General features: G+C 43.7%; 1 protein-coding gene across 1 annotated transcript in view; it reads left to right on the top strand.

Annotated features, from left to right (window-relative positions):
• The window catches only part of TRIR (telomerase RNA component interacting RNase), a 45,235-nt gene that overhangs the window by 11,731 nt on the left and 17,146 nt on the right, over positions 1-16,358 (top strand). Inside the window, exon 2 of the mRNA XM_078689215.1 lies at positions 3,683-3,760. Within this exon, the coding sequence (XP_078545341.1) occupies positions 3,683-3,760 (78 nt within the window). The remainder of the gene's footprint in view (positions 1-3,682; positions 3,761-16,358) is intronic.

The following is a 16,358-nucleotide window of genomic DNA, read 5'->3' as shown; positions in this document are numbered from 1 at the left end:
CTGTACTGTAAATTTCAAGATTTCACGGATACTCTGTCTGCCAGCACATCCCACTTTGCTGTATATGGGAACAAAGGTCAGGGTGCAAACCCATAACAAAAACAGAAATTAAACCAATTGCACCATCTTTCTCTAGGACCTCAACTCTTCTGTTTTTCATGGAAAAAAATTTGCACTAGTCTCTCGTAATGGGCATGCACTGACTCTTTCAGTTCTTGTGTAAATCTTTGCCCAATGAATCTCTCTGGCACCTTCTTTTTCAAATGCTCTATCACCTGTTTGATCTATGAACTTCCTTGTGCTACTTTTCAGGTTCCTATTGCAATTTTGGAAAATGTAAAGCTATAAAGACAATCTCTTGGCCAAGGCACGTGCGTTTAATTCCGTCCAAGTACTTGTTTGTGGGAAATCTGAAACTGTCGCTATTTCCAAATCACTAGTTGTCCCTTTCTTCCCTGACTTTGAAACATTCATTAAAAACTTTTTTATTAGTAGCTTCTTCAGTCCATGTTTTATCTGTATTCGGTTAGATTGCTCCATTCTTTCGTCTTTTATTAAATCTTTAATGTGGGATCTTAGGGTTCTTAAACCTAATTCCTTCATTTTATCATTTGACAGCTTATTTTTAATTTTTCCTCCCTTTTTTCATTTTACTGCTAGCTACTTCAGTCATCAGCCAATTCTTCGAGTTTGTCATGTTTCATTTGCAAATCTAGCTGCTGTTTTGATCAAATGCCTTATTTCATCGATATTGTATGTCCATCTGTTGGAGTCCGCTGTTCCTTGTATAATTTCCTCTCTTTCAGTCTTTAAAAGCCCAAAATGATTAACTCTCCTTCAGAGTTTATTTTAATTACAGCAGTGGCAACGGCAGATCAGTTGGAACTAGAGCAACGCCTTTATCTCCACTAGTACTCAGCAGTGCTGTTATTGCAGTCGGATTGGGCACTAGATATTTTCCTCGCAGGTGTAGTTGGTCTCTGTGCTTGCTCACCCACAGTGTCTCCAGCTGCAATGTATCTGGTTCTACAACAGGACTCTGTCCTTGTCTCTGTACTCCAATGGGATATAGACGTCTAGAATCCTGAAGGTTATCCTCCTCATCTGAGACTTAATTTTGTTTCCCTTGATATCCATCATATTTTTTTTCTGTCTCTGACTATTTCAGGTAAACCTCTCACTTCTGTGTTAGTACGACTTGATTTCAACCTATTGTCGAAATGAACTCTTCACCTGCTTCAACATTTTTTTCTCCTTCTGTGTAGCCATTTGATCTAATTTATTCAATGTCTCACACCTCCTAGCTTTAGGTAACTGCTTTGTCATTCATTGTCTGGCTCAGGAAAATTGAGCTTTTTAATGTTAATGGTACCCTCTAAGGGAAACTGCACTTATCAGAAGAGATGTATTCATGCTATTCATAAAACGAGGTACACATATAGAACCCATTGTCTATCATTTTATATGCAGGATTTCTCACGGCAGGTAATTTTTGACTCAGTAGAAGGAACGCTAGAAGCTTTAGACATTTTTTTTAACGCATTCACTTTTTTCTCAGACAATCTGGAAATCAGTCAGTCGGTCAAAATACTTTTATTCGATTAATAAAAATCAAAAAAAGACATGATTACAAATACATCACAAGGAATAGACAGTAGCGGTCCAGTAGGAACAAATGTGACATTAATATAAATAACACTTAATTAAAATACAATTAAAACAATTTTACAGCATTACATTTAAAAACAAACAATTAGTTAATATGCTAGGGGAGAATGCCCTGAGACCTACGGCGACTGTTATTAACGCGAACACATGCTACCAAGTAGCTTGCTACATGAAAAGTGACTCGTGCGCTAGATAGGAGTTGCAGGAACAGTAGTGCGGGCCTCACCTGGGTGAAACCCGCCGCCCTCAAAATTGGCAGGAGGTATTTTTTCCTAATTTCTATGTAGTGGTCGCAAAACATCATAAAATGTAGTGTGTCCTGTGTTGAAAAGTTGTCAGTCACAGGGTTTAGCCTTATCTGATTAGTCCATATGGGGAAGGAGCCAAGCATAAAATGTATTAAGTTCAAGCGTAATCTTGTTAGGAGAAACCGATGAAACGGTCTCGTTACCAAAATAAGATCGAGTTCGAGACCAGAGGCAGTAAAAAGTGCATAGTTTCTTCTCTGGAAATCGTACAGAATAAGGTACTGAACAGCAACCACATAGTAGTTCTGCCAAAGGTCAACCAATCGTAGTACGGACCAGTCACAGCAACACTTCTGCGAATAGGCAATTAATGTACACTAAATCAGCCAAAATAAACCTGCCTGCTCAACTTAAATAGGTGAAAATTTAGGGTAAGACGTATCTTACAAGCAATAAAGCAAGAGCAGCTCTAATTAAACACAGTTCACACTATGCAGATCCCTGCCCAGCTGAAGTCTGACCTGGATTTGTGTACTTACTCCCGTGCACTTAGAAGCAAAAGGCACCAACCTAGATTAGGCACACAAACTCCTAGAAAGGAAAATGTGTTAATTCAGGAAAACTGGATTCTGGATTGCGATTAATCCGGTAACCAAAACAACAAGAACAGACTAAATATTTTCGATGCAAAGAGTAATAGTACATCAAGACAACAGTAATCAAGCTACCAGTTGAACACAATCGACATCAAATATCTATGTGCTTCACATACATCCTAACACTTCCTCTCACAGTGCAAGACTCGACAACTCCATATCCCTGTCAGAAACAAGTAGTCACCAGAATCATTCTGCCCTATTCATACTTGAAATCCAAATCTTTCAGGAACAGCACTTCAAGTCGGGTTTTCTTCAAAATCCTTTATATTACTAGAGCGGCTTACCCCTGGATATTTAAGTCCAGATTTTTATCCATGAGATTTTTGCTTAGCCCAACGTATATCTCGTCAAAGTGTAAGATTTACAACCAGGTCAATCAGTGTGCTCTATACAGCTTTTAGGATAATATTGTTGGGCCAATAGGACTGTGGGAATGTTGCAGATTGTGACTGAGATGGGAAAAGTTCGCAGAGAGCAAAATAACGAAACAGTGTAAATAACCCTGTACATCTCGGCTTTAATGCGTGCCACAGAGTTTGAGAGAAGTGGGCGGAGGTGGAAAGAATGTGACTAACCGAGGTGACTTCCATTTTACAAAAGATGGCACATGTACCTAATTTGTGACCCAGTTAACACATAGTAGGAGAGACTCTTTTCTACACATTATATAGAGATTGTTTCAAAAATAATATCATATCAATGCACACATGTGGAATAAAGTGCGAAAATACATTCCACATGTTAATGGTGCACTAAAATATAAACCCACAAGTGTCTTCTAAAGAGGCTGGGAATTGGGTAACCGGTACCAGTTTTGGGTTGGTAGGGTAGAATTCCTTTAAATTCAGTCTCGAACCCCACTAAGTATTGTTTGGCGGTGCTAAACTGGTTGAATTGTTGCTGTCTGCCCTCCTTGATTCTGAGTGTATTCCCTACAGAGTTGATGCTTAGTACTGCATTGTATCCATGAATGTGATCGTAAACACCTAACCACGTGCAGTATACTCTAACGCAAGTAATCCCTGTTCCATTATATAGTGGGCCACAGTGCCATTGCAGCTGCCAGGGCTCGTATAACGGTTGCAGTCTTCTATTCCCCTAACCCAGGTGGGCAAACGGAGAGGTGGCACCAAGCTAGCCCTCAAGACGGGAATAGTTGCGAAGAAGCAAAAGACCGAGGATGAGGTAAGCAGCATTTTGTTTCCCTTTCTTAAATAACTGAAAGTTCTCTAGTTACACAGATTAGAATGCAGTTTACGTTAAAGATACTTAGCCGAAGATGTTGATGGCAGTTTATTGCATGCATGTTCCAATTTCCAGTTGTAGAATTAGTGTTTTCTTGATAGTGGAATAAGTTGACAGTCAACCATCGACTGGGCCTTGGGGATTCCAGGGGAGCATCCTTATACCACAGCTGCCTGTCCTTTCTTAAAGTACACAAAAAAGTGATGGGTGGTATGCTTGGATTAATCTCAGCCACTGGTAATTACCCAGGGATGCATCCCAATCCATCCTTAATTTACACCCCATATCACCTCAGTTAGGACCTAGCTATTTGCTACTCATTCTTGACCCTGTTCCAATTTAGATAGCCCAGGCAGAACTGCTGAACCAGGCCCTCCTTGAACCGGAACACAAGCAACCCAGTACTGGTTTTGCCCTAATATGGACTCTTCAGCTGGGTACAACATGGGTTCCAGTGACTCGGTGTGCACGGGACCCACATCTGGCATTCCTGTTCCTCTTTGGTCGACACACTAAATGATACAAAAAGTGATGGATGGAATGCTTGAATTATTCTCAGACATTGGTAACTACTCAGGGCCACATCCCAATCCATTTTTAAATTGCACACCATGTCACCTCAGTTTGAACCCAGCGATATGCAAATCAGTATTGACCTTGCGCTAAGTGGAACAGTCCGGCCCTGACTGCCAAGCTATCCTATCCTAAAAGAAATCTTGCTGGAGCAGTTCTTCCTGTGCCGCGCCTGCTGCAGGTCATACACCCCAGTGCGCCTTAATATCTTCCAGGAAGACGACCTCTCCCTCAGAAGCACTGAGCAGAAAAGATAGATAAAAGTATATGTGGATATACCGCTGATCGAATGCTGGCTACTGGACCTCTCTTGAACAGCTGGACGAGTGAACTATGTACAGATACCTTTTATGGGCTGAAAGTCAGAAACTGTGTGAACCTCAGTCTGCTGCACCAATACCAGTGTTACACAGACTGTGGGTCACAAGCCGATTTTTGGTGTCACGAAAGTCCAAGCTGCAGAATAAAGATGTCTTTTAAAATCTATATTTATCTCGCCACGTTGGCTGCTCTTCCCAGACAGAGGTAAAATGTCAGGCTAAGTCTTCTGATAAATAGCTGCTTTTTTTTTTTTTTTCTTTTTTTTTATTTGGGGATTGGTGTTCACAAACTCATTCCACTTTCCAGTTAGAAAGTCAAGTGAATGATATGACAATCTTGTTAGGTTGTATTTTTTAGTAACACACCGGTGCGGTTGTCTCTTCGGACTGGAATGAGACGTCTAGGAGTACTCTTGGTTACATACAGCTTTGAATTGTGACTACACCTTGGACTGTGGCTGAACCCTTACTTGATGTTTCAAGTGCTGCCAATTCCATCTGGACTAGATGGTTGATATGAACATTGGCCCCACTGGGGCTTCCAACCTCCGACTTATTGGTATACTGTGGTAGTGTGTTAATAGTTATCACAGTACTATTGATTCACGGTTCCAGGCAAAACCCCCGGGGATTTGGAGGTGCGGCCGAGCTGGTCGCCAATGCTGGTTTCGGCCGATTTTGTTACAGGGGCCGATGTTGCAGCTATGCTGCAAAAACGGCCCCCTGGGGCCTAAAAACAGCCCCCACCCTGGCGGCCCACCGGGGAAATGCCCGGTGCCCGCTACGGCCAGTCTGGCCCTGGTGCAGAAGTGCTTTGTTCTTGTAATTAGTGACATTAATATTGCATATGATTGCTTGACACCATCTGCTCTTTGCCTATATGTTTTTAGTTTGTCTTTTTTTAACACTTGTTCTGTCTAATTTGTCTCTTACCCTAAAAATAGTCTTCCTTATTTTCACTGGAACAACTTCTGGGAATATTTTTTTTTCTCCCAAAGTATTATGTTAACTTTAAACTGCTTAGGGACCATGGCTCGCTTTACTATTTTTTGTAATGCACAGCAAAATACTTAAATACCTGTAAACGAACTGCACCCGGTCAGCATTTAGGAAAGCAATAAGTAAGCACGTTTCTTGTTATTTTGAAGTATGGTGGAAACAAAGATTTTAATAGGATCAAATCAAGACACTCCATTGGGTCATTCACAAATTGTATTCTCTTAAACCCATTTCCCCACTTTATTTGTGTGCAATATAGTTTTATCAGTATAACTGTCTGCAAGTTTAGTGGCCATTTCAGTCGAAAATGTGCTGTCTGTGAGTGAAATACCACACGATGTATTAGCTACATTTAAAAATCTCCTTCCTCGCCCATTAAAGCTAGGTGAGCCAGGAAGAAAAAATGGGTCATGATTCTAAAAACGTTGAGAAACACTGACCTGTACCCATGTAGGCAGTGAGGGATAAAATGGCGTGGAAAAAACTGATGGTGAAAGGAGAACGAATTAAAGCGCAAGCGGTATCATTGAAATAGGAGTTAGGAAAATATATGCTTACAAAAAGAATGCGGAAGAAAAGCTATGGAACTGTGAGCAACGAGGGTATTGCCAGTAAAAACACATATCTGCAGACAATACAAGGTTGGGAGATGAAAGGTGATATACAGTGTAGAGGGCAGAACTAGACAAGTCAAAAACGGATTGAAAGGTAAAATGGACATTGTGGGTAAATGAGCTAAAAGATTGCAGAGTAAAAGAAACGAGAGCTCAACAAGAGTGACAGGATAGTTAAGAGGAATGAATTGCATAAATGAAGCTGCCAGCAGCACATCAGGGCGATTACGGGGAAGGATCAAGCTTACCCAGTTGCCCATTATTTTGAGAGTGCACACAAAAGAGATCCTAAACACTTACAGTATTTCTTGATTGATACCGTGCTTCCATTGAAACACGGAGGAAACCGGGAAGCACAGGTACGCCTCCTGGAAACAAGATATATACTTGAACTAGACAGTAAGACCCCGGCAGGTCTTAATGTAACTGAAGATCTATACACCTGCCTGTAGTTCCAGGAGGGAATTCACAAATAGGAGAAATGGCTGTAGTAATAGGATTAACTAGAAAGTGGAGCAATAAGACCAACATAATGAATCTGTGGGTTCTGTCAAACAATTGGAAGAACCAATAACACACGAAGTGCATATGTAGGCAAACCTCTTGGACCCATGTTTTTGAAATAATTATTTTATAGAATTGCACAAGTTTAACTTTAATGCGAAATTTGCACGTAAATAGCACTTTAAATTTTGCACATGTGGGAGATGTACATAGTTTATAGAATTGATTAAATTAAATTGCCCATTTTAGGACAATAACCCACTTGGGTAGTATTTTTCAGCTGATGTACATGGAAGACTCAAGAAATGTATATGAATTTAAAAGTATTTATACTAGGTATATTTGCACATATTTATTGCCATTACAGATTGGTTTTAATATGGGAACTCTTTTCGGATTTTAGACACTGTCTCTTATTCAATGACGAAGTATGAATGAATGAATGAATGAATAAAATTTATAACGCGCAAACAGTAACCCGAAGGCATCAAGGCGCCTAACAAAACAGATCAAAAATGAAATTGCTGCATCGCTACAGGTACGCTTGCGTAAAAAGGTGAGTTTTCAAAGCCCTTTTGAATGCCTGAAAGGAAGGTAGTGATCTTATTTCCAGGGGAAGAGCATTCCACCACTTAGGGGCCAAGGTGGAGAAAGCCCTGCCACCCCATTTCACTCTCCTGAAACAGGGGGCCGATAGCAGGAGTCTACCGGGAGACCGTAGATTCCTAGTGGGAGAGTAGCGGGACAGGATAGATCCTAGACCAGTGGGGCTGTTTTTGGCCAGGGCCCTGTAAGTCAGGCATACGGTCTTAAAGTGGATCCGCGACTCGACAGGGAGCCAATGTAACAACTTTCTAGCTGCTGTGGCTGAGGTGCGCCTGGGAAGATCCAGGACAAACCTTGCAGCAGCATTCTGGACTACCTGCAAGCGCTGCAGTAGGCTCTTTTTCAAGCCCGCATACAGCGCATTGCAGTAGTCCATTCTGGAGCCGACAAGGGCAACAGCTAGCTGTTTCCTTGCCTGGAAGGAGAGAGAGTTCCTAATACTTCTCAGGATATGGATGATGCCCCAGCAGGTAGAGATGGTTCAACTGACCTGCTTGCTCATATCAAGGGCAGGGTCTATCATAACCCCCAGATTTTTTGCGGAGGAGGTGGGGGTAGGACAGGCTCCTAATGAGTCTGGCCACCAACTGGAAGACCATACTTCCTCTTTCCCTCCGAACACCATCACCTCTGTCTTCTCTCCATTTAATTTGAGCGAATTTGTGATCATCCATTTACCGACCGCCTCCATACAAGATCTAAAATTGGAGGCGGTCGGGACGCGTGCGTGGGAGAGAGACCAGGATCTGGGTGTCATCTGCATAGGAAACTATCTCCATCCCATAAGATCTGATAAGCCTGGCAAGTGGGGTCACGTAGATGTTAAATAGGGTCGGAGTAAGGGCCGACCCCTGAGGGACCCCACAATGCACAGGGAGGGATGGAGATAGGTACTCCCCCAGCTTCACTCTCTGCACTCGATGGGTGAGGAAAGACGTGAGAAGATCCAGAGCTGCTCCACGCACCCCAATCTCCCTCAGCCGAGATGTAAGTACTGAGGGAGAGAGGGTATCAAATGTCGCAGTGAGATCTAGAAGGATCAGGAGGGTGGTCTGGCCCTCATCAACCTGTGTGCGTATGTTATCTAACACTATGGTGAGGGCTGACTCAGTGCTGTGTTCCCTCCTGAAACCATGTTGGGAGAAGTCGAGACATTCCGAGCTCTCAATGAAGGCGGCAAGGTGCGTATTAAGGTGCGCCTCTAGCATTTTTGTTGGGGCAGGGAGTAGGGAAATAGGCCGGAAGTTTTTTAAGACCGACGGATCCAGGGAGGGCTTTTTTAAAAGAGGTTTTACAACCGCTCTTTTCCATTGAATGGGAAATACACCATCTCTCATGGCTCTATTCATAATGTCTACCAGAGGAGGCAGGAGAGTTACCCTGCATTGTTTTAGAATCCTTAAGGGACATATATCCAGAGGAGAGCCTGATTTGGTTTTGTTAAGGAGGCTATCCAGCGTATCCACAGAAAGAGGGGGGGAGGAGTCTAAGGTTCCCGGGAGGGTTTTTTCTACCGGGGCAGGGTCCATAGGCCCAAAAGTAGGGGGCCCGCTCATGAGCGATTATTGTAGCTCTAAGGCAGAGTAGATGTCAGATATTTTTGTCTGAAAGAAAGAGGCAATGTTATTACAAAGCTCTTGGGACGCCACTACTGGATCAGGGGATTGAAGGGTTATAAGTGAATCTACAACCCTAAAGAGCTCTTTAGGAGAGGACAGTGAAGTGGTCAGGGTCGTAAAGTGCTCTTGTTTGGCTTTAATAATTTCGGCCTTGTATTTTCTAAGCAGGGTCTTATGAGCATCCTTATCTTTTAGGTTCCATCCTGTATGCCAGAGGCGCCCCTGTCTCCTAACCTCCTGTCTCAGAAGTCTCAGGTGTTCAGAGAACCAAGGGGCTGAGGGTCTTTTCCTGGTACGTCGGCAGAGTTGTAGGGGGGCTAATTCATCTAGAGCTTCCGTCAAGGTTCTATCAAACTGCATTGCAGCTATGGGAGCACTTTCTTCCTGAGAGGGACACCATTTGGATGCCCACCTGGAGAGGGAACTATTTGAGATGTCTTTGTAATTCCTACGGAGTTCCTGTTTGCTAGGTGTGTTAGGGGGCACAGATGTATGGGGGTAACTAAGTAGGAATGGGACGGCCAAATGGTCAGACCATGACAGGTGGATAGATTCCTCAATCGAGATCCTCTCGTCATTGGTAAAAATGCCGTCGAGCGTATGCCCAGCTCGGTGGGTGGCCCCTTTAACCAGCTGGTTAAAGCCGCAGGCTGACATAATGTCCAGTAGAGAGATGGTATCTTTGTTGTCGGACCTTTCTAAATGGAAATTAAAATCTCCTAATATAGTACGGTCTTTTTGGCCGAAAAAGGGTTCAAGGGCTTGGAGCAGCTGTTGTCCAGAATTGGTACGAAGGCCAGGGGGGCGGTATATCAAGATACCGTTTAGGAGGGTTCTGTGGCCACTTTTTATGGCAAAGGAAAGGGCCTGAAAACTGTCTTTAGGGTCAGTAATGGCGACCGTATGACAGTGAAGATGGTCTCTATATAGGATGGCGAGTCCTCCACCCACCCGACCTGGTCTATCATGACGGGACAGGCAGTAACCTTCCGGTATAGCTTCAATAAGATCTGGACCAGAGGATTCCTTGGCCCATGTTTCAGTAATAAAGACCATAGAGGGCTTTCTGAGAGAAACAAATTCCCTAAATATGACATTGTTTTTGATAAGTGAGCGAGCATTCAAAAGAACAGCCCTTTCTGTCTCAAACAGGTTTACCGGAGTAGTAGCGAGTGACTTGGGTCCAAACCTAGGAAGAAGAGGGGTGGGGCTTACCGCGTTGAGGGTCCCGCAGCCACATGTGAGAGGGCGTAGCAGAGCCTCAGGGGGGTAGGTGTGCGAGCATATGCGACTCGAAGGTTTAAGTGCGAGCAGTGTCTGAGGGGCATATTTAAAAAAAGGGGGGTTAGAGATAGCATGACCAGACGTCCAGCTGTCCAGCCCGTCCTCAGCGTGGACGGGCGCAGACGGGCTGGACTCTGGCGTGACTCCGGCGGGCATCCGCAAACGCGTCCGCTACGCGGAGTGAGCCTGTCCCTTTTGTACCCAGCTAGAGCGCGTCAGGGCGCAACCACACACAATATGGCCGCTGTCCCGCCCTCACCTCCCCGGGACCAACTCTCACCGTCAACACTCAGCTGAGAGTGGCCCAGGCGGTGGAGGGAGGTAGGAGGAGTCAGATCCCAAGTGAAAACGCTTTTTAAAATCAAGCGAGGGAATTAGCACAAATAAGTTTTAAAATCAAACTAAAATGCCTTTTTAGTCAAGCGTGGGTCTGCTGGCTATGTAGTGAAAGACCGAGCATAAGAACCTCCGGCTTCCGCCTCAGAGGGTGAAGAGTAATGTTCTGCGCGCCGGAGCGAAGCCCCTTTTGTACACAGCTAGAGCGCGTCCGGGCGCAACCACACACAATATGGCCGCTGTCCCGCCCTCACCTCCCCGGGACCAACTCTCACCGTCCACACTCAGCTGAGAGTGGCCCAGGCGGTGGAGGGAGGTAGGAGGAGTCAGATCCCAAGTGAAAACGCTTTTTAAAATCAAGCGAGGGAATTGGCACAAATAAGTTTTAAAATCAAACTAAAATGCCTTTTTAGTCAAGCGTGGGTCTGCTGGCTATGTAGTGAAAGACAGAGCATAAGAACCTCCGGCTTCCGCCTCAGAGGGTGAAGAGTAATCCTTGCAAATATGTTTTCTATGTCTGTTTAATCATTTTGAGCGTGGTGATTGATGCCCGCCCTTTTGTAAACTATAGGTACCCTCTCCATTGCTTTGCAACATGTCATGTGATCAAGCCTCTGGAGAGAGGCGAAACGAGTCATGGCGGACATGCTGGCGACTTTATGCACGAAATAAAAGCACTGAAATAATTTGCACCAGACCTGGGTTTTGCTCATCGTCATTCTTTTCCTGCGGTAACATTTGCTGGATACGCGGTGGCGTGTGGCGTGAAATTATTTATTTATTTATTTATATATATATATATATATATATATATATATATATATATATATATATATATATATATACTCATAGTCAAATCTTTAGTTTAAATGTGATGAAGATTATTTAAAAAAAATTACAATTTAAACAGATGAATGTGGAACGGAAAAGAGGACCAAGTTAGTTTTGAAAAACTGATGACAGTTTAATAAACTATGGAAGTATAAAGCTTTTTCACTACAACCCAACCAGTAATTTTTTGACCAGTTTGAAATAAAGCGAAAATGTACATCTGCTTTGCGTGGTGGCATTGACGTGGTCCCTGACCAGAGTGTTTATATCGTAACATCACTTGAGAGACACAAGTTGGCATGACCAGAATTAAGACTATTTCAAAAGCGGTGTGCCTTGAATAAGAGCTGTTATGTCAGCTGGCACTGTAGATACTGACCTGAAGATGGTGCTTTAGATCCTGGAGGTTGCTGATGCTAGTCGTGCATGGTCACTTTACCTGATGGGGCATTATGGGCAGTGGCTCGAGCGTGATGATTTACGTATATGGACAATTTAGACACTGGCCGAGGAATAGTGCTTTACATAATGGGGCTTTGAGGATACCGGTGTCCTTTAGAAGTGGAGGCTAATCATGCAGGGATATTGCTTTAATATTAGTGCTTCCTAGTAACTGGCTATGGAGCTATGTATTCTAGGTCACTGCTGGCCTAACTATGATGCTTTACAAAAGGCACTGAAATATTTCATTATGTACCGAGGAACTGCCTGCATATCATTTACTTTATAGCTATTTTTATTAATAAAATGTGCTCTAAAGTGCTTTGTTTAGATCCATTTTTAGGCATCGCCTAGGCAGCGTGCATGTGCTGCTCTAGGAGAGGGCCTTTAGCGATCGGTCTTGACTTTGCAAGCGCTTGTGCTGGCATCCACCTTGCGGGAGCGAGCAGCAGCGCGTACTAATTGAAAACAGATTGCTTGCATGCCGCTGCTCGCTCTCGTGGATGCCAGCACAAGCAAGAGTACATGAAGAGCTGTTTTCATTAGCCTGCCCCTTCATTTTCGCTTTCATTTTTTTTTCTTCTCTTTTTCCATTCTGTTTTTAATATTCACATTCTATTTCTCGATCATTTGAACGTATACTTGTTTCTGATGTTATAATCAGCAGTTTATTTCCCGCAATTGCTCTGGTGCAGATTCATAAAGGCTGCGAAAAAAACAGATTGCTAACGTGCTGCATTCTCAAGCTACGCTTGAGTGTGTGTGCATATCTGTCTAGTTTGCTTTTCTGCTGATTGACAGTTTCTTGCGTTTTGTGCCAAAACTGCACGTCATTAGACAGCCGGGCAATTGTATGTAATTCGGGGCACAAGCCCTGAATATCCAACTTGTACATTACAGTAGGCAACATGGGCAAACAATATTTTATAGTTAACAAAAGTGCCTCTCTTTATGAGCCAATTAGTCGGTTTATTGGAAATACTACCCAAAAAAATCTGTTTGCACACCTGACATTTCTGAGTTATGACAGGCTGGAGCAGAAGTACTCTTGCTGCCAAGGAACAGCGGAGCAATCCTATGGCTTCACCACCCTTTTTTCTCCGCCAACAAATATAGTCTATAGCCGCTGCTGCTAGGGTGGGTCTTCCACCCACTTGCATTGCCTCCTCTCATTGTGCATACATGGACGTTTCATGTGACCAATTTGCTCACATATAATCCAAACAACTTGACATTATTTTGGTGCGGGCTAATTGCAACCATTACAAAAAAACTGAGAATCATTCCCATAATGCCATTTCGTAGTACAGCGAACAACACTCTGCTCATCCAGATAAGACTTAAAATATGGTGTGTTTTCACTTTGAACCCAACTTAATACTAGAGAGAGATTCTGCATTTTCAATATTTTATACAGAGTATAATACTGTAGTCGGCCTGTTTCTAAATAGCCCCATTTTGGTACATAAGGTAAGTGTCGTGCAGGGAAACTGACAAATATAACCCCAATATCAAAGCGTGGAAGTACAGGTTATGCCTTCGGCAGTCTGGAGGTCTGATTACATAACATTCTTATCGGTTGGATGCTTCTTGATTTTGCATTATTTTTACATTTAATATGTTTTGCTGCTGGATGACACCAACAGAAAAATAAACGGTGACATTGATTAAAAAGTAATAAAAATATTGGGAAATGCACGCTGTTTGCTCTTAAGTAAGAAGGGCCTACTGTCTGAATTGTGTGAAAATTAACGGGTGACATTTTCGCTACCTCTCTGTCACTCTCACTGCCATACACTGCGCATCCGGCGATGCAGTCACTTCTGCACCGCAGTAAGACAGGGCATTTTTAGGTCTCGCCTGTCGATGCGCATCGAGCAAGCGAGACTATAGGGGCTCATCCACTCTTTATCCACACTGCAAGGAATCGTGGCGATTCCTTGCAGTGCCCGTGACTTTTAAGGTCAATGCGCATGCGCATTAAGCTTATGCGCATGCGCATTGACCTTAAAAGTCACGGGCGCGTGCATGTCCGTCTTTGTTTACCCGCTCCGCCCCCTCCCGCCGTGTCGCCTTGCCTACTCTCTTCCACAGCCTCCCCCAGCTCCGCCCCCTCACTACTTGATTGCACGGCCGCTAGGCCGTGCCTCCCCTACTCTCCTCCCCCCTCCTCCTCTCCTCCCCTGCCTGCCTGCCGCTAGCCTTGCCTACTCTCTCTCGCACCCTCCCCCAGCTCCGCCCCCTCACTACTTGATTGCACGGCCGCTAGGCCGTGCCTCCCCTACTCTCCTCCCCCCTCCTCCTCTCCTCCCCAGCCTGTGTGCCACTGGAGCGGGCCACACTGCTTTGGAAAACACACCAACTCATACAATGGACTTCCATTTGAAAGGAACAGTTTCCACAGCTATCTGTGCACGCCTACACGCGGCTCCCGTCAGCTGTCTGAACAAGCCTGGCAGTATCCAGCCCACATCCAAAGGTCAGAAGTGGCCCCAAACAGGAAATATATGGGTGTGCTCCGTGGCGAGGCCGTCGCTAATTAGATATGTGAAACTAGACAGCCTCTGAGCTCAGCGTCAAATACAGGTTTAAGTAGGTCACCTCTGCTAAACGATTCCTTAGTGGAAATGTTCGACCAAAGGCAGGGAGTTATCTTTCATGCTATCTTTCTTTTATTCGCTTTTCAAAGCAAAGGCAGAAGGCACGCAAGATGTGCGTCTCCCAGCGATTACCAAAGCAATTGTCAGCTTCGTCTAAAATGTTGCATCATTTTCCAGCCAAATGTTTTAAATCAGGATTTAACTCGGCAAATGTGTAGGGCTTTTCAGCATGCGGTTCCTTTTCACCAGCTTCTTGGCAGGTAATGACTGCAGAAGACACCTATGTAGGCGAGGCAAAATTTAAATTAGGACAGCAAATGTTGCAAAAATCAGGAATTTCGTATTACGCAAAATTACACTTTATGCCACGTCTCGCATTTACACTCGTGGGAAACTCGTTTTCAGATACCTCACGTAGATACATTGTGCGCTTGAAATAGTCGTTTGTCAGCATCTTATGTGACTTTTTTGTTCAAAGTTATCTTTTGCATGAAAAAAAAAGTAATGGGAGATTTCGGCAAACATTTCGAAATGCAAAACAATATTGTTTTCACAAATTCAACCAAAAAAAAAAATACCCCTACGGTTCATGCTTCATTCACTTCCAATGGCTTTTGGCCTTTTACGTCAAATTAGCAGTTTTGCGCCATTCAAGCCAAATAGGAAATCAGAAATGTTAAAATTTGCTCACGGTGAAGAGGTGAGGCTGTGTGACTCATTCCATGCGGAGGTCTGCCCCATTTTCTTGGGTAAGCATTGGCTGTAGTTATGCATTGGATGCTATGGGACTAAATGAATTGTTCATTCTATAAGAATAGACAAATATAGGTGGCCAACTGCGGACTGTGACAGGTGTACGAAAGGAGAGCTGGCGAGCTTACAGGAAAAGTCAGTCTAGTTAAGGAAGTGCGTGAAAAGCTACTATTTTCAGCTTTTCCATTAGTGTTTGTTGATTGGCAATCCCCCCTCACTTTATCTCCCCTTCTCGCCCACCGGCAAGAAGGATCCGGATTTTTGCTTTTTGTTTTTTAAGCTATTCCTTAGACATTCTTCCACTTCACCTACACGTGTTCGATACTGGATTTATGATCCTGGCAGGAAACAGTAGTGGGGTCATTGGAATCGTACCTGCAGGTGTCTTTGTCAATGGTCCAGGGAATGTTTCAATCAATTCTTTGCTTCACTAAGAGCCAGTGAAGAGGTCGATGGTTAGGGTCCTTTGTAGCATCTTACCAATACTAAATCAAAATCTGGCTACCTGATTCTGTACCCTCACTACCCACCCTCACCCTCACTCACCCTCACTCACCCTCAACCCCTCACCCTCACACAGTGCAATAGGTCTCGGAGCATTTGAGTTAGAGCTTTTAGAAATGTTTATGGCTTTTTTTTTTAATTCTTTAGCATTGGCTACAGGAAACAAAAATGCTAAAGATTTACACAAAAACCCATAAACAATTCTAAAAGCACTAACTCTAATGCTGCGAGACCTATTGCATTTCCAATGCTTGTTTATAATACTCTTTATCCAGATGGTCCCCATTAAAAACACGCAGTTTATGCAAAGAATGAAGAACAAAGCCGGAAATCATAATTCTCGCAAATGCAAGACCTATTGCATTGTAAATGCTTGTTTTCTCCGTTTCTGTGGTGTGGGAATAGGCCTCTGCTATGTGGAAAGTTTGGCGCTGTAGCCTCTGTCAGCCCCGCTGACTGAAATATTTACTCGACATGCATTTTGCTGTTTAAAAAAAAAAATCATTGAAGACATTTGAGTATTTTGACATCTTTGTCTTAGTATCCGCCATGCC

The sequence above is a fragment of the Lissotriton helveticus genome, chromosome 1_1 (assembly GCF_964261635.1).
Source record: "Lissotriton helveticus chromosome 1_1, aLisHel1.1, whole genome shotgun sequence".
NCBI lineage: Eukaryota > Metazoa > Chordata > Amphibia > Caudata > Salamandridae > Lissotriton > Lissotriton helveticus.
The sequence above is the reverse complement of the archived record's forward strand: the minus strand, read 5'-3'. Positions and strand labels throughout refer to the sequence as shown.